This window comes from Halichoerus grypus, chromosome 9 (assembly GCF_964656455.1).
Source record: "Halichoerus grypus chromosome 9, mHalGry1.hap1.1, whole genome shotgun sequence".
NCBI lineage: Eukaryota > Metazoa > Chordata > Mammalia > Carnivora > Phocidae > Halichoerus > Halichoerus grypus.
In genome coordinates this window covers 74,784,050-74,808,478 of record NC_135720.1, presented here as the reverse complement: position 1 = coordinate 74,808,478, position 24,429 = coordinate 74,784,050, and the positions used below count along the sequence as shown (strand labels likewise).

General features: G+C 36.9%; 1 protein-coding gene across 3 annotated transcripts in view; it reads right to left on the bottom strand.

The window, feature by feature from the left end:
* The window catches only part of IBTK (inhibitor of Bruton tyrosine kinase), a 100,713-nt gene that overhangs the window by 65,697 nt on the left and 10,587 nt on the right, over window positions 1-24,429 (bottom strand). For all 3 annotated transcript variants that reach the window (XM_078055045.1, XM_078055046.1, XM_078055047.1), the window contains exons 3-6: window positions 18,321-18,417; window positions 17,033-17,157; window positions 4,876-4,986; window positions 2,627-2,797 (exon numbers count right to left, since the gene is read on the bottom strand). In XM_078055045.1, coding sequence (XP_077911171.1) covers window positions 2,627-2,797; window positions 4,876-4,986; window positions 17,033-17,157; window positions 18,321-18,417 — 504 coding nt within the window. The remainder of the gene's footprint in view (window positions 1-2,626; window positions 2,798-4,875; window positions 4,987-17,032; window positions 17,158-18,320; window positions 18,418-24,429) is intronic.

Below are 24,429 nucleotides of genomic sequence, written 5' to 3'. Positions count from 1 at the left end.
GAATGTTTACAATGGGAAAAAGACAGTCTCTTCAATGAATGGTACTGGGAAAACTGGACAGCAACATACAAAAGAAAGAAACTGGACCACTTTCTCTCACCATACACAAAATAAATTCAAAATGGATTAAAGACCTAAATGTGAGACCTGAAACCACAAAGATCCTTGAAGAGAACACAGGCAGTAAAGTATCTGACACTGGCTGTAGCAACTTTTTTCTAGATATGTTTCCTGAGGCAAGGGAAACAAAAGCAGAAATAAACCACATCAAAATAAAAAGTTTCTACACAGCGAAGGAAACAATTAACAAAACTAAAGGGCAACCTATGGAATGGGAGAAGATATTTGCAAATGACATATCCAATAAAGGTGTAGTATCCAAAATATATAAAGACCTCATACAACTTAATACCCAAAAAACAAATAATCCAATTAAAAAATGGGCAGAAGACACGAACAGACATATCTCCAAAGAAGACATACAGATGGCCAAGAGACACATAAAAAGATGCTCATCATCAGGGAAATACAAATCAAAACTACAATAAGATACCACCTCACACCTGTCAGAATGGCTAAAATAAAAAACACAACAAGTGTGGGCAAAGATGTGGAGAAAGGGGAACCCTCTTGCACCGTTGGCAGGAATGCAAACTATTGCAGCTACTGTGGAAAACAGTGTGGAGGTTCCTCAAAAAATTAAAAATAGAACTAGCCTATGATCTAGGAATCATACTACTGGGTATTTACCCAGAGAACACAAAAACACTAATTTAAAGGTATACATGCACCCCTATGTTTATTGTAGCATTATTTACAATAACCAAACTATGGAAACAGCCAAGTGCCAATCAATAAATGAATGGATAAAGATGTATGTGTGTACACACACACACACACACACACACACACACACACACACACACACAATGGAATATTATTCAGCCATAAAAAAGAATGAAATCTTGTCATTTGCAACAACATGGATGGAGCTAGAGAGTACAATGCTGAGGGAAAAAAAAAAAGTCAGTCAGAGAAAGACAAATACCATATGATCTCACTCATATGTGGAATTTAAGAAAAAAAAAAAAGAGCAAAGGAAAAAAAGAGAGCGACAAAAACAAATCAAGAAAGAGACCCTTAACTGTAGAGGACAAACTAATGGTCACCACAGGGGAGGTAGGTTGGGGAATGAATGAAACAAGTGATGGGGATTAAAAAATAAAAGAAAAAAGGGGCGCCTGGGTGGCTCAGATGGTTAAGCGTCTGCCTTCGGCTCAGGTCATGATCCCAGGGTCCTGGGTTCGAGCCCCGCATCAGGCTCCCTGCTCAGCAGGGAGTCTGCATCTTTCTCTCCCTCTGCCTGCAGCTCCCCCTGCTTGTGCTCTGTGTCAAATAAATAAAATCTTTAAAAAAAAATAAAATAAAAAATAAATAAATAAAAGAAAATGGAAAAAAAAGGAAGAAAAGAAAAAATACTGGACATATTCAGGGTCTCCCAACAGTGGCACTACTGACATTTTCAGCCAGATGAATCTTTGTTGTAGGGGACTACCCTGTAAACTGTAGTTTTAGCAGCATCCCTGGACTCTACCTACTAGATGTCAGTAGCACCATTTCCACTCCCACCCCCAGTTGTGACAACTAAAAATGTCTCTGCATATTGCCAAATGGCTCCTGGGGATGCAAAAGTAACTGAGAATACTGAGTATGTCCATATCAACCTAAAGCTCCAAGATAGCCACACAATAAGAATAAATACAGTAATAAAATCTATCATTTGTAAAGAAATCTATGATTAAATATCCACGAAGTCCACGTCTGTAGAAAATGGATCTTCCAACCAAAAAGTACCACAGATTGGAGATTACCTCTAACAACTTCTCAGTAATTCCTATTGATTCATTGGTCATCCAGAATGGAAAAGCATTAGATTTAAAAGTTTATTAATAAAAAATGTATATCTAATAATAATCTTAAATCCAGAATGTTAAACCAGTAAAGAAACTTCACCTCTGAAATGCAAAATTTTATGAGCTGAAAACTCATTTGTTATTGAGTGATGATTCTAGCAACATATTAATTTAGAGCACCAGTCCTAGTTCTTTGAACTAGGTCTGTGAAGTACTCTTGAGTAAAGAGTACCTTCTGGTAGTGGCTGTGCAAACGGGAGAGGGAAATTAGAACAAAGAGTGGCTTTTGGACCCATGTCCCCTCACATAAACTTGCCATGTATATTTTCCATGCAGAGGAAGATTTTCCATGAGGCCAGTAAGCTTAGTGTCCTGGGTAACTCACTTCCATGGCCATTTTGCATTTATAACTTCATATTTTTTCTTAAGGAGGGCCTCAAAATTATTTGTTTCAAACCGCAAAAATGTGGATCCCCCTCTGCTTATAAATACTTAAAAAGCTGAAACTAAAGCACTTTGGGGCCTAATTTCCTAAGTGCCTTCTCTCTTACTCCAAACAAATGCTAATTTGTACAATGCTTAATGTCTCCTGTGAAAAATAAAGTATATACCATCAAATATAAGTAAAATAAATTGCATATCAATACCTTCCATCTTTTTGTCCATACAGGTTTTACAGCAAATAGTCACCTTGTTTTAAAAAGGAAGCTTACCTGTCTGGGTACATTACAACTGGAAGGCGGAGGAATAATTCCTAATTGATGAAAAATATTCAGACCAAAAGTATAAACACATCCATCTTCAGTCAGTACAACAGTATGATCCTTAGCAGCTGCCACTTGGGAACAATTATGACCACTCAGTCCTTCCACAAGCCTAGGGATCTACAAAATAAAATTAACTTTAATATATATATTTTTTTCTTCTTCTTAAAGAAAGGCAGACTACCACATGCAGTGCCTCATTTGGATGTGTCTGGAGTCTTGGAAACTTGACTACCCTACGTTCTCCTACAAATGGACTTGAGAGCTTGTTTGGAGGTTCTCGCAGGGGAGCGCAGCTATTCGTATACCCCTGACCCAAGAATGGTCCTCCTCTATCAGGGAAGGTCATCCTCTTCGACCGAGCGCGCAGCTTCGGGAGGGACGCACATGGAGAGGTGAGGGAGGAAGGGGACACCTGCCTAGCCAGCCAGATCAGCTGAATCAACCCTGGCGATCGATGGAGTGACAGATGTCACAGCCAGATCACCCTCACATCCTATAATATATTAACCATTTATATAAAAATACAAATAGAATCTGGTGATACTATATCCAAATGACATGACTAATAAATGGCTGATCTATCATGGGTAACTCTACAATTTAGCAAGGGATAGGTGAGTTTAACAGGATATGGACATTGGTTTATGAGTAAAATACAAAACCCCAGTATGACATTTCAGTAAAATAATTCAATCCAACAAATGATTTTTGAGCCCTTATCATACACCAAGTGCAAATTTGGTTGGTATAAATAAAGGGAGCTCTTCAGCCAAAGTATTCACTGATGTATTGAAAAAAATAAATAAAAATACAGGAAAATACAGGTGTGAGGAGTAAGTGAGTTGGTAAGTATAAAAAACAACAGTCTGACACTGCATAAAATGAAAATAATAATGTCTATAATCTCAAAGGGTTGCTGTGAGGCTTAAGGCAAGGTAATGATACTGCTTGAAAAGCATCACTGATGCCTAGAACATAATAAACCCATGAGAAATGGGTGTTGTCATAGCTGTCCCTTCTTTTTAAAGCACCCTTTAATAGATAAATATACCAGTAATCCCGTCAAAAAAAATTTACCTTAAAAAAAACCTACTGAGGCAACTTTACTGAATGCAATAATTATTAGGTTTCTCCCAATTAGCACTAAGTTTCAGTACCGTAAGACTCAATTCTGTGATTATACAATGAAAATACGGGCTCAACTTTTTAAATTTTTTTTTAAGATTTATTTATTTAGAGAGAGCACACACACGCAAGAAGGGGGAGGGGCAGAGGGAAAGAATCTTCAAGCAGACTCCCCACTGAGTGCAGAGCCCTACACAGGGCTAAATCTCACAATCCGTGAGATCATGACCTGAGCTGAAACCAAGATTCAGAGGCTTAACTGACTGAGTCACTCAGGTGTCCCCTGGCTCAACTTTTAGACCACAAATACTTTGATGAGAAGTTAAAAAAAAAAATAAACACCAGGGTTTTGCAATTAGTCTGACTTACAGGGCACCTGGGTGACTCAGTCAGTTAAGTGGCTGCCTTCAGCTCAGGTCATAATCTTGGGGTCCTGGGATCGAGCCATGTTGAGCTCCCTGCATGGGGAGTCTGCTTCTCCCTCTCCCTCTGCCACTCCCCTTGCTTGTGCTCACATGCGTTCTCTCTCTCCATCAAATAAATAAATCTTAAAAAAAAAAAAAAAAATAGTCTGACTTTTAAAATTCCAACTATGGAAATATTTTAAGGCTTATTTATATGCTCTCCTGTCCCAGTATTTGCCAAATACAAAATATAATTTTCCTTTGATGCTTTAGAATTCGGCATATCTAAAACCTTTAATTTGAACATGATATACCAAGAAACTGATTTTTTTTAAAAGATTTATTTATTTATTTCAGAGAGAGAGAAAAAGAGAGTGTACAGGGAGTCTGCTTCCCCTCGCCTACTGCCCCTGCTGAGCAGTGAGCCCATAACATGGCTCTATTCCCTGACCTGGAGAGCAGGACCTGAGCTGAAGCCAAGAGTCAGAGGCTTAACTGACTAAGCCACCCAAGTGACCCAACTAATTGATTTAACTCTACTATCAATTGCTATATTACTCTCTGCTTACAGTAGATTAAAAATAATGTTTTTTTAATTAACTGAAGTTTCCGTGTTATGGAAATTTTACTGAAGTTACCTAAAATGTGTAATGACATTTCAATTACCAAGCATGTCTGTTCATCTCCATGGCCTAAACGTCCTCCAGGACCATGACCACAGGTATAAACCTGCCCTTTCTGAGAGAGAAACACTGAATGAAATTTACAAAGCACCACCTAAGAGAAAAGAAAAGAATATTATTAAATTTCTCTGAATAAAATATCCTTTATTTTATAAAAAAAATAAATTACTGCTAACTATTTAAGCTGGATGATGGGTAAGTGGGGATTTATTATATGTTCTTATTTGAACATGTTCTATAATAAAAATTAAAAATATATATGCTTTATTTTAAAACCATGTCTACAAACATTGACAAATGGGAATAAGAACAAAAAGAAATTAGGAATATGTTACCCACAAAAGAGACTAAACAAAGGAAATGAAAATCTCAAATGTTCAACTACAAAAAGCAGTAGCCAGCTGTTTTCCAACTTTATAGAATCCCAAACAACAAGAACTGGGCAGTGCAACACGAAGCACAAATATTACCAAATACTGATATATGTTATTTAAGAAAATAATGGAAATGGCTTAAGTGTATTTTTAAAAAAAGAACATCCCCTATACAGGGATTGATGGCTAGATAATATGTCCTTTTAATATCTCTGATTTTGTCTAATATACCTCTAATATCATTACATGACTTTAAATAATTCTCTATTTTCAAGTTTTACTCTCTTCCCATTTCCTTTTCTACCTGCCATCTTTCCAACACCCTCCATGCCCTCTTGACACACAGAATTACATGTTCACAGACTCTTACCAAAAGATAAGGGTACTTAAATGACTGAACTTCATCAAAAAGAAATAACAGAAAATCAACAGCAGTTTTAAATACAGGCATAGCTCAGAGATAATGTGGGTTTGGTTCTAGATCACTAAAATAGGGGGAATTTCCCAGTAAAGTGATTCAAATAAATTTTTGGTTTCCAAGAGCATATAAAAGTTATGTTTAAATTATATTGTAGTCTGTTAAGTATGCAACAGCACTGTGTCTTTTAAAAGAAATGATATACATATCTTAATTTTTAAAATATTTTATTGCTAGAAAGTGCCAACCATCATATCTTTCAGCAAGTCACAATCTTTTTGCTGGTTAATGGTCTTGCCTCAGTGTTGATGGCTGCTGACTCATCAGGGTGATGCTTGCTGAAAGTGAGGATGGCTATGGCAATTTCTTAAAACAAGTCAACAGTGAAATTTGCCAAATCAACTGACTCGTCCTTTCATGAATGATTTCTCTGTAGCATGCAATGCTATTTGATAGCATTTTACCCACAGTAGAACCTCTTCAAAAACTGAAATCAATCCTCTCAAACCCTGCCACTGCTTTATCAACTAAGTTTATAAAATATTCTAAATCCTCTGTTGTCATTTGAACGGTCTTCACAGCATCTTCAACAGGAGTAGATTCCATCTCAAGACACCACTCTCTTTGCTCATCCATGAAAAGTAACTCCTCAGCCCATCAAGTTTGATAATGAGATGGTAGCAATTCAGTCCCATCTTCAGGTTCCACTTCTAATTCTAGTTGCCCTGCTATTTCCACCACATATGCACTCACTTTCCCCAATGAAGTCTTGAACCCCTCAAAATCATCCACGAAGGTTGGAATCGACTTTTTTAATTGTTTAAATTTTATTATGTTATGTTAATCACCATACATTACATCATTAGTTTTTGATGTAGTGTTCCATGTTTCATTGTTTGCATATAACACCCAGTGCTCCATTCAGTACGTGCCCTCCTTAATACCCATCACTAGGCTAACCCATCCCCCCACACCCCTCCCCTCTACAACCCTAAGTTTGTTTCTCAGAGTCCATAGTCTCTCATGGTTCATCTCCCCCTCTGATTTCCCCCCCTTCATTTTTCCCTTCCTGCTATATATATATATATTTTTTAACATATAATGTATTACTTGTTTCAGAGCTACAGGTCTGTGATTCAACAGTCTTACACAATTCAGTGCTCATCATAGCACATAACATCCCCAATGTCTATCACCCAGCCACCCCATCCCTACCACCCCCACCACTCCAGCAACCCTCAGTTTGTTTCCTGAGATTAAGAATTCCTCATATCAGTGAGGTCATATGCTACATATATTTTTCTGATTGACTTATTTTGCTCAGCATAATACCCTTCAGTTCCACCCACGTTGTTGCAAATGGCAAGATTTCATTCCTTTTGATGGCTGTATAATATTCCATTGTATATATACACCACATCTTCTTTATCCATTCATCTGTTGACGGACATCTTGGCTCTTTCCATAGTTTGGCTATTGTGGACATTGCTGCTATAAACATCAGGGTGCACGAACCCCTTCGGATCCCTACATTTGTACCTTTGGGGTAAATACTCAGTAGTGCAATTGCTGGGTCGTATGATAGCTCTATTTTCAACTTTTTGAGGAACCTCCATACTGTTTTCCAGAGTGGCTGCACCAGCTTACATTCCCACCAACAGTGTAGGAGGGTTCCCCTTTCTCCGCAACCCTGCCAACATCTGTCATTTCCGAATTGTTAATTTTAGCCATTCTGACTGGTGTGAGGTGGTATCTCATTGAGGTTTTGATTTGGATTTCCCTGATGGGGAGCAATGTTGAGCACTTTTTCATGTGTCTGTTGGCCATTTGGATGTCTTCTTTGCAGAAATGTCTGTTCATGTCTTCTGCCCATTTCTTGATTGGATTCTTTGTTCTCTGGGTGTTGAGTTTGATAAGTTCTTTGTAGATTTTGGATACTAGCCCTTTATCTGATATGTCATTTGCAAATATCTTCTCCTATTCTGTCAGTTGTCTTTTGGTTTTGTTGACTGTTTCTTTTGCTGTGCAAAAGCTTTTTATCTTGATGAAGTCCCAATAGTTCATTTTTGCCCTTGCTTCCCTTGCTTTTGGTGATCTTTCTAGGAAGAAGTTGCTGTGGCTGAGGTTGAACAGGTTGCTGCCTGTGTTCTCCTTTAGGATTTTGATGGACTCCTGTCTCACATTGAGGTCTTTCAACCATTTTGAGTCTATTTTTGTGTGTGGTGTAAGGAAATGGTCCAGTTTCATTCTTCTGCATGTGGCTGTCCAATTTTCCCAACACCATTTGTTGAAGAGACTGTCTTTTTTCCATTGGACATTCTTTCCTGCTTTGTCGAAGATGAGTAGACCATAGAGTTGAGGGTCCATTTCTGGGCTCTCTATTCTGTTCCACTGATCTATGTGTCTGTTTTTGTGCCAGTACCATACTGTCTTGATGATGACAGCTTTGTAATAGAGCTGGAAGTCCGGAATTGTGATGCCACCAGCTTTGCTTTTTTTTTTTTTTTTCAACATTCCTCTGGCTATTCGGGGTCTTTTCTGGTTCCATACAAATTTTAGGATTATTTGTTCCATTATTTTGAAAAAAGTGGATGGTATTTCAATCAGGATTGCATTAAATGTGTAGATTACTCTAGATAGCGTTGACATCTTCACAATATTTGTTCTTCCAATCCATGAGCATAGAAAGTTTTTCCATTTCTTTATAAGTTTTTCCATTTCTTTGTATCTTCCTCAATTTCTTTCATGAGTATTTTATAATTTTCTGAGTACAGATTCTTTGCCTCTTTGGTTAGATTTCTTCTTAGGTATCTTATGGTTTTGGGTGCAATTGTAAATGGGATCGACTCCTTAATTTCTCTTTCTTCTGTCTTGTTGTTGGTGTATAGGAATGCCACTGACTTCTGTGCATTGATTTTATATCCTGCCACTTTACTGAATTCCTGTATGAGTTCTAGCAGTTATAGGGTGGAGTCTTTGGGGTTTGCCACATAAAGTATCATATCATCTGCAAAGAGTGAGAGTTTGACTTCTTTGCCAATTCAGATGCCTTTTCTTTCTTTTTGTTGTCTGATTGCTGTGGCTAGCACTTCTAATACTATGTTGAATAGCAGTGATGATAGTGGACATCCCTGCCGTGTTCCTGACCTTAGGGGAAAAGCTCTCAGTTTTTCCCCATTGAGAATGATATTTGCTGTGGGTTTTTCATAGATGGCTTTTATGATATTGAGGTATGTACCCTCTATCCCTATACTCTGAAGAGTTTCGATTAAGAAAGGATGCTATACTTTGTCAAATGCTTTTTCTGCATCTATTGAGAGGATCATATGGTTCTTGTTCTTTCTTTTATTAATGTATTGTATCACATTGATTAATTTGTAGATGTTGAACCAAACTTGCAGCCCAGGGATAAATCCCACTCGGTCGTGGTGAATAATCCTTTTAATGTACTGTTGGATCCTATTGGCGAGTATTTTGGTGAGAATTTTTGCATCCATGTTCATCAAGGATATTGGTCTGTAATTCTCCTTTTTGATGGGGTCTTCATCTGGTTTGGGGATCAAGGTAATGGTGGCCTCATAAAACAAGTTTGGAAGTTTTCCTTCCATTTCTATTTTTTGGAACAGTTCCAGAAGAATAGGTATTAATTCTTCTTTAAATGTTTGGTAGAATTCCCCTGGGAAGCCATCTCGCCCTGGGCTTTTGTTTGTTGGGAGACTTTTGATGACTGCTTCAATTTCCTTAGTGGTTATAGGTCTGTTCAGGTTTTCTATTTCTTCCTGGTTCGATTTTGGTAGTTTATACATCTCTAGGAATGCATCCATTTCTTCCAGGTTATCTAATTTGCTCGCATAGAGTTGCTCATAATACGTTCTAATTGTTTGTATTTCTTTGGTGTTGGTTGTGATCTCTCCTCTTTCATTCATGATTGTATTTATTTGGGTCCTTTCTCTTTTCTTTTTGATAAGTCTGGCCAGGGGTTTATCAATCTTGTTGATTCTTTCAAAGAACCAGCTCCTAGTTTCGTTGATCTGTTCTACTGTTCTTTTGGTTTCTATTTCATTGATTTCTGCTCTGATCTTTATTATTTCTCTTCTCCTGCTGGGTTTAGGCTTTATTTGCTGTTCTTTCTCCAGCCCCTTTAGGTATAGGGTTAGGTTGTGTATTTGAGACCTTTCTTGATCTTAAGAAAGGCTTGTATTGGGCGCCTGGGTGGCTCAGTTGGTTAAGCGACTGCCTTCGGCTCAGGTCATGATCCTGGAGTCCCTGGATCAAGTCCCGCATCGGGCTCCCTGCTCGGCAGGGAGTCTGCTTCTCCCTCTGACCCTCCCCCCTCTCATGTGCTCTCTCTCATTCTCTCTCAAATAAATAAATAAAATCTTAAAAAAAAAAAAAAAAAAAAAGAAAGGCTTGTATTGCTATATACTTTCCTCTTAGGACTGCCTTTGCTGCATCCCAAAGATTTTGAACGTTGTGTTTTCATTTTCATTGGTTTCCATGGATTTTTTTTAACTCTTCTTTAATCCTGGTTGACTCATTCATTCTTTAGTAGGATGCTCTTTAGCCTCCATGTATTTGAGTTCTTTCCGACTTTCCTCTTGTGATTGAGTTCTAGTTTTAAAGCACTGGTCTGAAAACATGCAGGGAATGATCCCAATCTTTTGGTACCAGTTAAGACCTGATTTGTGACCTAGGATGTAATCTATTCTAGAGAATGTTCCACGGGCACTAGAGAAGAATGTGTATTCTGTTGCTTTGGGATGGAATGTTCTGAATATATCTGTGAAGTCCATTTGGTCCAGTGTGTCATTTAAAGTCTTTATTTCCTTCTTGATCTTTTGCTTAGATGATCTGTCCATTTCAGTGAGGGGGGGGTGTTAAAGTCCCCCACTAGTATTGTATTCTTGTCAATGTGTTTCTTTGCTTTTGTTATTAATTGCCTTATATAACTGGCTGCTCCATGTTAGGGGCATAGATATTTACAATTGTTAGATCTTCTTGTTGGATAGACCCTTTAAGTAGGATATAGTGTCCTTCCTCATCTCTTATTATAGTCTTTGGTTTAAAATCTAATTTGTCTGATATAAGGATTGCCACCCCAGCTTTCTTTTGGTGTCCATTAGCATGGTCAATGGTTTTCCACCCCCTCACTTTCAATCTGGGGGTGTCTTTGGGTCTAAAATGAGTCTCTTGCAGATAGCATATCGATGGGTCTTGTTTTTTAATCCAATCTGATAGTCTGTGTCTTTTGAATGGGGCATTTAGCCCATTTACATTCAGGGTAACTATTGAAAGATAGGAATTTAGTGCCATTGTATTGCCTGTAAGGTGACTATTACTGTATACTGTCTGTGTTCCTTTCTGGTCCATGTTACTTTTAGGCTCTCTCTTTGCTTAGAGGACCCCTTTCAGTATTTCTTGTAGGGCTGGTTTCGTGTTTGCAAATTCCTTTAGTTTTTGTTTGTCCTGGTAGTTTTTTATCTCTCCTTCTATTTTCAATGACAGCCTAGCTGGATATAGTATTCTTGGTTGCATATTTTTCTCATTTAGTGCTCTGAATATATCATGCCAGTCCTTTCTGGCCTGCCAGGTCTCTGTGGATAGGTCTGTTGCCAATCTAATGTTTCTACCATTGTAGGTTACAGATCTCTTCTCCCGAGCTGCTTTCAGGATTTTCTCTTTGTCTCTGAGACTCCTAAGTTTTACTACTAGATGTCGGGTTGGTGACCTACTTTTACTGATTTTGAGGGGGGTGGTCTGTGCCTCCTGGATTTTGATGCCTGTTTCCTTCCCCAAATTAGGGAAGTTCTCTGCTATAATTTGCTCCAATATACCTTCTGCCCTTCTCTTTCTTCTTCTTCTGGGATCCCAATTATTCTAATGTTGTTTCGTCTGATGGTATCACTCATCTCTTGAATTCTGCCTTCACAGTCCAGGAGTTGTTTCTCTCTCTTTTTCTCAGCTTCTTTATTTTCCATCATTTGGGTCTTCTATATCACTAATTCTCTATTCTGCCTCATTTATCCTAGCAGTTGGAGCCTCCATTTTTTATTGCACCTCCTTAGTAGCCTTTCTGATTTCAGCTTGGTTAGATTTTAGTTCTTTTATTTCTCCAGCAAGGGTTTCTCTAATATCTTCCATGCTTTTTTCAAGCCCAGCTAGTATCTTTAAAATTGTCATTCTGAACTCTAGTTCCGACATCTTACTAATGTCCGTATTGATTAGGTCCCTGGCAGTCGGTACTGCCTCATTCTCTTTTTTGAGGTGATTTTTCCCATCTTGTCATTTTGTCCAGAGGAGAATAGATGAATGAGAGAACAAAATATTAACAGGATAGCAACGGCCCCCGAAAAATATACACTAAACAAATCAGAAGAGACCTGAAACCGGGGGGAAAGAAAGAAAAAAGAAAAAAAGAAAGAAGAAGAAAAAGTTAAAAAAACAAACAAACAAACAAAAAGAATATGATCAAATATGATCAGGCTGGTGCATAGATCAGTGCCACACACTAGATTTTGGGCGTATTTTGGTCTGTTAGAAGAAAGTGCCTCCCAAAATTTTAAAGAAAGAAAAACTTATATATGTACAAAAATAAGGGTAAATATGATGAAGGGATGGAATATGACTGTAAAGATGAAAATTATAAAAGACTTTATAAAAGGAATAGATAAGAAGTGGATTTAAGAAAAAAAAAGGAAGAGAATGTGATCAGGCAGGAGACTAGAACAAAGCCATACACTCGAGATTTAGGGCATATTTTGGTCTGTTGGAAGAAACTGTATCCCAAAATTTTAAAGAGAGAATAACTTATATATATATACCAAAAATAAGATTAACTACTATGAAGGGATAGAATATGACTCTAGAAATGGAAAATAAAAAAGATTTTTTAAAAAAGGGATAAGATGTTGGCTAAAAAAGGGAAAAAGAAAAATTCAAAAAAAAAAAGAAAAAGAAAATTTAAAAAATTATCTTTGAAGGACTAAAGGATCATGGGAAAAAGCCATGAATTCTATGTGCAGTATTCCCCTAGTGCTGGAGTTCTGCAATTCTCATTGATCGGTAAACTTGGTCTTGGCTGGCTATTCCTACTGATCTTCTGGGGGAGAGGCCTGTTGCACTGGTTCTCAAATGTCTTTGCCGGAGGCAGAATTGCCCCGCCCTTGCCGGGTCGGGCTAAGTAATCTGCTCAGGTTTGCTCTCGGGAGCTTTCGTTCCCTGCAAGCTTTCCGTACAGCTTTGGAGGACGAGAGTGAAAATGGTGGCCTCCCAATCTCCACCCTGGAGGAGCCGAGAACTCGGGGCCCCACTCCTCAGTGCGCCCCCCAGAGAAAAGCAGTCAATCACTCCCGTCTCCCCAGTCTCCGGCCGCACTCCATGCTCACCAGGTCTGTGACCGAGCATTTCTATCTCTGGCTCACGACCCCGTATGGTCTCCAAACCCAGCAGATTCCTGTGGTGTGCTCCCGCGCCGCTCCTCCCGGGGTAGGAAGGGGAGTCTCCCCTGATCTGCCGCTTGTTGGGTCCCTGCTTCCAGAAAGTGGTCGCTTTTCTGTTCAGAGAGTTGCCGCTATTCTTTTCTTCGATCTCCTGTTGAGTTCATAGGTGTTTAGCATGGTTTGATCCCTATCTAGCTGAATTCCTGGGACCAGATGAAATTTAGGTCTCCTACTCCTCTGCCATCTTGCTCCTCTGGAATCGACTTCTTCTAAACTCCTGTTAATGTTGCTATTTTGACCTCTTTCCATGAATCATGAATGTTCATGGCATCTGGAATGGTGAATCCCTTCCAGAAGATTTTCAATTTATTTTGCCCAGATCCATAAGAGGAATCACTACCAATTGCAACTATAGCCATATGAAATGTATTTCTTAAATAATAAGACTTGAAAGTCAAAATGACTCCTTGATCCATGGCCCACAAAATAAATGTTGTGTTAGCAGGCATGAAAACGACATGAATTTCATTGTACCTGTCCATCAAAGCTCTTGGGTGACCAGGTGCATTATCAATGAGCAGTAACATTTTGAAAGAATCAATTTTTCTGAGCACTAGGTCTCAACAGTGGGCTTAAAACATATATTCAGTAAACCATGCAGTAAACAGACGTGCTGTCATCCAGGCGTTGTTCCAGTTTTAGAGCACAGGCAGAGGAGATTTAGCATTATTCTTAAGAACCCTAGGATTTTTAGTTTGGTTAAGTGAATGAACACCGGCTTCAGCTTCAAGTTACCAACTGCATTAAGTCCTAACAAGACAGTCAGCCTGTCCTTTGAAGCTTTGAAGCCACTCACTGACTTCTCCCAATAGAAAGCTGTTTGTCTACATTGAAAATCTTGTTTAGTGTAGCCGCCTACATTAATGATCTTAGCTAGATCTTTGGGATAACTTGCTGCAGCTTCTACATCAGATCTGTTGCTTCACCTTCACGTTGATGTTCCAGAGACAGCTTCTTCCCTTAAACTTCATGAGCCAACCAACCTCTGCTAGCGTCAAACTTTTCTTCTGTAACTTCCTCACCTCCCTCAGCCTTCATGGAATTGAAGAGAGTTAGGGCCTTCCTCTGGATTACGTTTTGGCTGAAGGGAATGTTGTGGCTGGTTTGATCTTCTCTCCAGACCACTAAGACTTTCTCTATACCAGTAATAAGGCTGTTTCACCTTCTTACCATTTGTGTGTTCACTGGAGTAGCACTTTCATTTCCTTCAAGAACTTTTCCTTTGATTCACAACTTAGCTAACTCTTTGGTTCAAAAGACCTAGTGTTTGGCCTATCTCTGCCTTTCTCACTAGGCTTAATCATTTTTAGCTTTTAATTTAAAATGAGGAGGCATTCAACTCTTCCTTTCACTTAAACACTTAGAGGCCATTTCAGAGTTCTTAACAGGCCTAATTTCAATAATTTGTGTCTCAGGGAATTAAGGAGGCCCAAGAAGAGGTAGAGAGATAGGGGAACAATGGCCAGTGGAGCAGTGAGAACACACACATTTATCAGTTAAGTTCACCATCTTATATGGATGTAGTTTGTGGTACCCAAAAACAATTACAATAGTAATATCAAAGATCACTGATCACAGATCACCAGAAGAAATACAGTTAACTCCTGAAAAACACATGTTTGAACTTCAGTGCGCATCCACTTATATGCAGATTTTTTCCAGTAAATACAGTATAGTACTTTAAATGTATTCTCTTTTCTCTATAACTTTCTTAATAACATTTTCTTTTCTCTGGTTTACCTTATTCTAAGAATACAGTGTATAATGCACATAAGTATGTGCTAATTGACTATGTTCTCAGTAAGACTTCCAGTCAACAGTAGTTAATTTTTTGGAGAGTCAGAAGTTATGCAAGGATTTTTGACTGCATGGAGGGGTCAAGTGCCCCAAACCCCATTTTCTTCAAGGGTCAACTATATAATACTAATGAAAAAGTTTGAAATATTGAGAGAATTACAGAGTTACAAAGTAAGGAAATCCTATTGGAAAAATGGCAATGAAACACCTACTCAGTGCAGGACTGACATAAACCTTCAATTTGTAAAAAATACAGTGTCTATGAAGTCCAATAAAGGGAAGTGCAATAAATCGAAGTATGCCTGTTTGCATGTACGTACATACTTAACCTCTACACTACACTGCTATTTTTCAAAGCATCTAATATTCAGTATATTAATTTTATCTTAATACTATTTAAAAATCCTTTTTTCTTACTTTTAAAAAAATGTACATTTACATTTCTTATGTCATCTATAAATATTTCTAACTTTGAATATAAAAAATGATTACAAAATAAAGAAATCTCAGAATTATTTTCCAGAAAGACAAGTTCTTATGGAAAACAAAATTAGAAGCTGAATTACAAGCTCTACTTACACATATCCTTTAACTACTTGGTAAGTTCTGTGACTACATATACTTATCATAAGTAATATAAAAAGTCATTATCTCATTTAACTATACCACAAATACCTAAAAATAAAACCCAAAATTGTATTCGTATTTGTAATACAAACTTAGAATCTGTAAAGGAAAAATCATTTTTTGAAGCCAGAAATAATACATTTTGTTCAATTTTATATTCAATATTAGAATGCCATTCTATAATTTGACTTATATTCAACAACCAATAGCAGAGTTTAAGTGTTACAACCTTAAAACCTCAATTTTTTAAGGAGATAAGTGATTATGCCTTTTCATCTTAATTCTCTGGAATATATTATGCTGAGATTAATAATTTCTGCTGCATAGCAGTATAGAATCAGCCCATTTCAGTGACTAATGGGGCTCTCTATATAACTGGTGCTCAGTAAATATTCCCATAAAACTTGCCTTCTCTTTTCCAACTGTTATTTACACTGTTTTCCTTCCTAACCTATCCACAGTGCTTGCTTCAACCCTCATTCTGTGGTAAATAAAATTCCTTATACCCTTAATCTCTTCACAAAATATTCTCACTTCCTTGCCTTAAGTGTAGCTTTCTCCACAAGTGTACTATTTCATCCTAACCAAGGATGAAAATGCTCATTTCCTCTACAGCACATATATCTGAGGACCAGAAGGTATAATCGGTCTCTGGTTTACTAATGCTACCATTTATTCCTTCACTTTTGTTTAAAAATCCTTGCTCCTGAAAAAGCTCAGCTCATGAAAGGTGACTAGATCATGGATTAACTCAGAGAAGGAAAACGGGAATCTTTTCTAAGTGCCCCAACTGTGATCAATCGTTAGTGGCTGCTAATGGGTGGAAGAGCATTTTAAGGACTTTAAGGACCTAGTTAAGCTCAGATGAATACACACACACACACACACACACACACTGCATGATGGAAAAAGATGAGTGTGTCAACAGTAGCAAAATCTATGGAAGTGGAAGACATCATCCAACATAATGAACTAAGACCAAAGACCAAAACTTTCCAATTGTATCAACTAGAATTTTATAATTACTTATATTTAAGAACTCAGGTTCGCTCACCTAAAACTAGTAACACTGAGTTTCAACAACAAATTCACTTGAGAAACAATATGAAGAACTCTAATTTTTGTGAAATGAAAACAAATGCTAGAAAATGTATACAAGCTCTACCTTTAAAAGTAGTATCTCTATAGGGCCTTCTAATTTCTAACACTGCTTGCACAAACATCTCATAGTTTTATGGTATTTAACACAATGTAAATATGATTAAAGCTAACACAAAATCTAAAATAGAATTCGTGAAGTTCTGTTGATTTCTAAGTGTTACTATCCCTTCAACAAAGTTAACATAATCCACATGAAAAGATAAACTATCAAACACAAAAGTTCTTTTTAATCTCTGAAAGTACTCAGACTGTACTTCAAAATACCTGCTTGATATAAACCCCACTCCGGGAGAACAGATCCACCAACTCTGGATGATGTTTGCTATTCTGACTTCCATGACCCAGGGTGAAATTCGTATTATCTCCCCAAGTGTAGACATCTGTAGGATCTAAAATGTAAATTAATTTTTATACTTTTATATTTTAAAACAAATATCAGTTGAATTCAATTATATATATACTCTACTAATCAGTTTACCTCAAACACAGACTCTTTACAGGAACTAATTTAACCAGCATATTTAGAAAGATGATATCAACATTATCTTTTACATTATGAAACTATTAACATATTATCTAATTCTAGGAACAGAAATCAGAAAATCCAAATCAGCACAGGGCTATCTCAATGTTAGGAATCTAACACTTGTTTCTTGTTTCGTTAGCAGCTAGTTTAACTGCCAAATGAGTAAAATACCACCTGCCGTATCCACTTAGTTTCCATGAAAACAATAATTATAGTTATTTAAATAGAGAATGTTACTAAGAAATACATAATATATACAGTAATATTATTTATATATTATATACATACATATAAGGGTTCTAGATGAAACAAATGTGATATTAGTTACTGTTCCTACAGAAACATTAACTTCAACAGTTTGCTCCTGATAGATGCAAAAATCACACTCGTGATCAGGGTAATAACTATTTTAAAGTGGGATAAAACTTAATCACAGCTAAGTTTATGATCTAAGTCTTCATTTTTATTTTGGAAGGCATATAAATTCCCTGAATGGAATTATAACTATAACTTGTAATATAGTATCCAAAGGAGAAATAAAAATGAAAAATGTGTCCTTACTTAGCTTGCTCACTACTTAAATGCAAATTATAGAGTGGCCCCATTTAAAACTCTTCTCCTTTTCCACCAATTTCCATTTTCCAAGTTCAAAGGCAAACAAATTAGAGAAATAAGTAAAATCAGAAGGATGTGAGGGTAGAGGAATCACTTCCTTTCCCCCTCTACCTCAAGTACTGATGTTACTTTCTGGACGCACATTAATTACTTGACAGTAGTTACAGTTCTGTCTTCCCACTTAGGGTGTGTTTTTACTCTTACATAGTATAGATTGAAATTGAAAATGCAAAATAAACCAGTGTTCTGAATAAAAACCCAAAATTATCAGGTAACACAGACCAAGGTAAAAGTTCTTTGCAGATATAGACACACACAAATCAATTTTCTCAGGTATTTTAATAAGAACAAAGTTTCATTAAAATTTTCTAAGCTGTACTTTAATGGAATATATTTATGGAATTTTCTTACCAGTAGTTTTGAATACTACATGAGTTGGTCTATCCTTCATTACAAGATCCAAAGCTGACAAGCCTTCTTTGTCTTGAATATACAGACTAACACCATGCTAAAAAAAAAAAAAATACGAAAAGTCTTTAAGTTACCTCCTATGCCCACCACATTTTTTTCCACACACACAAGAGAATTAAGAAAAATCAAATATCTAATTCTTAAAATAAGAACCAGAAAACCTGAGGAAATAAAATAAGTAACATTTAAAATCAAAATGAACTAGATGTGAATATTTTCTACAGTAAGGCAAGTCTGGCTGCCTAGAAGGAACTAGCTCTGGGTCTGTCTGTGCCTGTGCATGCACTACACTTTATGTATTTAAAAAGCCATGCTCCATGTCTAGTTCAGTTAAGGGCTATAAGGACTTCAAGGTAATGGCACAACAGTACTTATATTAGAATTTAGTGTTTATAAATATAATGTGATCACGTAGGCCCCATCTCTTCTTGCCTTGAACTTTGTTATATCCAGTATTTACATTAAAGACAATTATAGTTCTTTATTTCTATTTGTGTGATATTAAGTTTTCATCTTTGTATTTAAATTTTTTATAGCACTGTTTAGTTATGGCTTCTTATAAATCATATATAAATAATAGTATCCTTAAAAAACCTGAGAATGTGTGTGTATGTGTTTTAGGGATGAATTTAAAGTAATCTTTCTATCTTCACAGTTCAAAATCAAACATGAAACAGAATATTTTCTGTCCCACTTATTGAAGGCAGTTAGACACCCTATCCCTATCACCATACTTTTCTATCTTTCAAAATATAATGGAAGGGGGGCAGGAGGGACAGAGAGCAATGTTCAATTCATATTGTTATTACTTAACTACAGTTTTTAAATATAAAATGTTCTCCTTTTCAAGAATAACTTTTGGTACCTCACACCAGTCAGAATGGCTAAAATTAACAAGTCAAGAAATGACAGATATTGGCGAGGATGCGGAGAAAGGGGAACCCTCCTACACTGTTGGTGGGAATGCAAGCTGGTGCAGCCACTCTGGAAAACAATATGGCGGTTCCTCAAAAAGTTGAAAATAGAGCTACCCTACGACCCAGCAATTGCACTACTGGGTATTTACCCCAAAGATACAAATGTAGTGATCCAAAGGGGTACATGCACCCCAATGTTTATAGCAGCAGTGTCCACAATAGCCAAACTATGGAAAGAGCCAAGATGTCCATCGACAGATGAATGGATAAAGAAGATGTGGTATAATATGTATGATGGAATATTATGCAGCCATCAAAAAAAAAGCGAAATCTTGCCATTTGCAACGAGTGGATGGAACTAGAGGGTATTATGCTAAGTGAAATAAGTCAATCAGAGAAAGAAATGTATCATATGATCTCACTAATATGAGGAATTCTTAATCTCAGGAAACAAACTGAGGGTTGCTGGAGTGGTGGGGGGTGGGAGGGATGGGTTGGCTGGGTGACAGACAGTGAGGAGGGTATGTGCTATGGTGAGCACTGTGAATTGTGTAAGACTGATGAATCACAGACCTGTACCTCTGAAACAAATAATACATTATAAGCTTTAAAAAAAAAAAAAAATGAAGATAGTAGGAAGGGAAAAATGAAGGAGGGAAATCGGATGGGGAGACGAACCATGAGAGACTATGGACTCTAAGAAACAAACTGAGGGTTCTAGAGGGGAGGGGGGTGGGGGGATAGGTTAGCCTGGTGATGGGTATTAAAGAGGGCACGTTCTGCATGGAGCACTGGGTGTTATATGCAAACAATGAATCATGGAACACTACATCAAAAACTAATGATGTAATATATGGTGATTAACATAACATAATAAAATTAAATTAAAAAAAGAATAACTTCTTGTATTTGCTGATAGTTTAATATGACATTCAATAATCAGACTTACCTCTATTTTAATCTGTGCAAGTCATCACTGCCTGTCTGTACACAGTTCACTTGGGTAGTTACAGGCAGAGAACCATGAAGTTATTAAACTCTGTGACATGTTGGAATCCTCTGTTTTAGGTTACTTAGGAAAGAAGAATCTCCTCTTACCTTGTAACAATGGATTCCTAACAAACTAAAACCAATTCTAAGTTCATTATGTTCCAGATGGTTATAATACTTGATTTCACAAGAATTGTCAATGAGCAAAAAATACTCAAACGAGCTAACCAGTAAAAAAAAAAAAAAAAAAAAAGTGATCTAAGATTTTGATAAATTTAAAATCATATGTTACCTAATACTTTAAAAAAATTAGATATAATAAATCCATGTGAGAAGCCAGGAGTTTAACCTTTTAAGAGAAATGAAGGCAGATTCCAGGACAAAGTGCTCCAAGCTATGAAGGTGACAAATGGGATCCCAGAAACCAAGATCCCTAGAGAGTTTATTTTGCCAGTTTTATAAATTTTTTATAATTTTTTTATTTTTTATAAATTATAAATTTTCCTAAACTTTACCAACTGGACCCTATTAAGACCACATACATTTGCATCATCCTAAGTAGCCCCAACTGCGTAAGACTACATTTGTTTGGCCATTAGAGCTCCCTAGATATGGTAGACTCTGACATTTTCTAATATACTCATCTTAAACTCTAAGGTTGCAGGACCAGTGTGTAGTCTATCCTATTTATTTAAAGATCAACTCTTTACATATCCCCAAAATAGTAAAGTCATTACCTTGTTAAATAGCATCTAAGTATTACCAGGCTTATAAACCTGAGCATTTCATGAGAATGCTCCACAACAAGGAGCAGATGCACTTTAGACACAGCTATTCCACTACAAACCACTAATAACACTACTGGATAGGTCTGTCTGCAAATACAGAGAACTGTTTTTGTTTGCTTTGACTATCTTCCTCCAAAGCAAAGCGTAAGATAAAGACTGGCATGCAGGTAATTTCCTTGGGAAGAGATCCTAGAAAGTGAGGACCAGAAGAGTAAATAAAAGGAAAAACCAATACAAGGATGTGTTATCAAGTAGGCCACTGTTAAGGCTTGTGCACGATCCTGCCAGGAAATTCTGGGAACCTTATACAATATATCACAGAATAATTCTCCAGTTGAGGAATAAAAGGGGTAAAGGTTTACCTCCAGTTCCCATTCTTCATTAGCAAAGAGTTGCTCTAAAAGGGATTTAACTCTCCTGTACTTTTGGCTGGTCATGCATGAATGCCAAGCTTTGGGACATAAAATAAGAGGCAAGCAGTAGATGCTAGAAACAAGCTGCAGATTTATACCCATACAAAGCTGCTAGAAGCCTGTACACAACTGGCTAGAATAAGGGATGAGGCCAAAATTATATGAAGTGGTTCAAGAGAAGTATCTGATACACTAATTTTTCCAAACTGGTTATGAGCTAAATTGAATGAGTTTAATATGGCTCTCTCACTATTGCTGCCCGTATACTGCCAAAAAAGTCAGAATCAAAAGACTGTCTTGATTCTCAGAGTCCATAGTCTCTTGTGGTTCGTCAAACTGAGGGTTCTAGAGGGGAGGGCGGTGGGGGGATGGGTTAGCCTGGTGATGGGTATTAAAGAGGGCACGTACTGAATGGAGCACTGGGTGTTATACACAAACAATGAATCATGAACACTACATCAAAAACTAATGATGTAATGTATGGTGATTAACATCATAAAAAAAATTTTTAAAAAAAGACTATCTTGAGACTATAATTTCCAGTGGGGTAAGACAGGATGTATTCTACTCTCCTTCTTCCAAGCCTATTCTTCAAAGCTTTGATAATACTGTTGGGATACACTGGCTAGATGCCCTCATAACTAGAGAAAACAAAAAAATAAGCATTCTCTTATATTCAAATGACATGGTTTTAACATCATAAACTAGGAATAGTTTTAATAAACTGGTCCGGCTATCTAATTATCCTGGGGCAGGGAGGTGGGTGATACTTCAGATCAGTTCTACTTAGTTTATAAGTCTTCTATTTTAGTTTGAAGAGATTTATCTTATTTATGATTTGACAATTAATTGTATTACTCTTATTCATGACTCGTTCTATTCTGTGAGGTATCTGATATCCCTCTAATAAAATAGCTTTTGCTTAGGGAACCTTAGTTAGCTTCTGTTTCTATGAAATAAGAAGTCTAATACACCAACATTTATTGTCCTATTTGTTTATTTAATTATTTGGTTTCAGTCTATCTCCTTCTACTAAAATAAAAACTCAAACAAAAAAAAGGATTCTGTCTGTCGTGTCCATTACATATCCCTAGGACCTAGATTAGTGCTTGGCACACATCAGGCACTCAAAAAAAAAAAAAAAAAATTGTTCCAAATACTTTGCAAATAGTATAGCATTTAATCCATACAATCTTATGATTAAGTTAGTTCTATTTACAAATGAAGAAAATTAAAGCAAGTTTTTCCAGAATAGTAAGTAAACCACCAGTATGAAAAAACAATGGCATAGCAATAACAGAAACAGCAGGACCCTACAAGCATAAACAGTCTTTGCCAGCCACTCATCTTGTCATGGAACCAAGGAGCCAAAGAAGATAAGCATAAGATAGGCTGTCTCTCCTCCAGCTTTTGGTAGACAAGTAGTTTCTGCTGAGGTTTTGTGTTTTTGTTTTTTTGTTTTTCGTTTTTTTTATCTTTGGCAATCAGGAACTGACAGTGCGGGTGTATATTTATTGTACAATTTGTTTTGGCAATTAAAAAGTCTTATAGCTATAAAGTTGTTATCAAATGCAATTTATTTAAAATGTGTATTTGTGGGGTGCCTGGGTGGCTCAGTCGTTAAGCATCTGCCTTCAGCTCGGGTCATGATCCCAGGGTCCTGGGACCGAGCCCCGCATCGGGCTCCCCGCTCTGCGGGAAGCCTGCTTCCCCCTCTCCCAGTCCCCCTGCTTGTGTTCCCTCTCTCGCTGTGTCTCTCTCTGTCAAATAAATAAATAAAATCTTAAAAAAAAATAAATAAAATGTGTATTTGTGTATGGTCTCTCTCTGCCAACCATAATACCTTAAGGGCTATAGTTGTCATAATACCTTATATGCTACAGTTGTCCAGAAGTGGAACTGACATGCACACTCCAATCACTGCAGCTCTTCCAATAAAATGATGTTGAAAGGTCAAAAGAAAAAAGGATATACCATGTTGAGACATGAATACTAAATGGATAGGAAAAGGTTTCTATGGGAAAATTTTATCAGTGCAATGCATCCACTGTTAGATATCTATCATTGATCAATAGGGCTCTGATGATAATAAAAGACAGTCAAGCCAAGCGCAAGGTGGCTGAAGGCACAAATTTCCTGGCTTCTCTTATCCAAGGAGGAAAGAATGAGGATTTCTAAAGAGAAATGAAACCCCAAAGGGAGGGATGGTCCAAAATTCAGACCAGATCCTATTTCAAACTGAAGCCCCAAATCCTGACACCTGAATGTCAACTCCTATGACAACAGAAAATCCAAGGATGCTCTCCAGCTTTATAGGACTGGAGTCACCCAAATTTCTAGCAGAAACTGGAAAAAAGCTGAGGTTTTAGATGTGGGAAAGGGTAAGAGTAGAGCTGATAAGATGCTTTAACTCTTACCAACCTAGCTTCCTGTATAAAATAGATTACAGTAAAGAATTAAACCATCTAAATCAAATGTTTTAGATGTAAGAGGAATTAACAGTACTATTAGTAAACTTTTTTAAACTCAAAAATAGATGAAGACACTGAAGATAAGCTCCCTAATGTGACCATAAGTTCCTTGAGGACAGGAAGTGTTTTGTTCTTTTCTGTGTTCTCTACAAACATAATAAAATGCCTGTACAAAAAAAAAAAAAAAAAAATTCAATTTAAAACTCATGACTTCTGATTCTGAGTTTTTAATGTGCATTCATTAGTGAAATGACATTGGGGTATATCTCAAAACACTTCATTATTTGACTATACAGTACAACAAACCTAGATTGAATCTACTTGATGGGAAATTTCAAATAAATTAAACTGATTCTAATTACTATTTTTACAACTATAAACACTTTATCCTAGCCAAACAAGAAATAAGCATACTATCCAAAAAACAGTCCTTAAATGTTGTATTTCAATAACTAGTGCCCTTTTAAAGT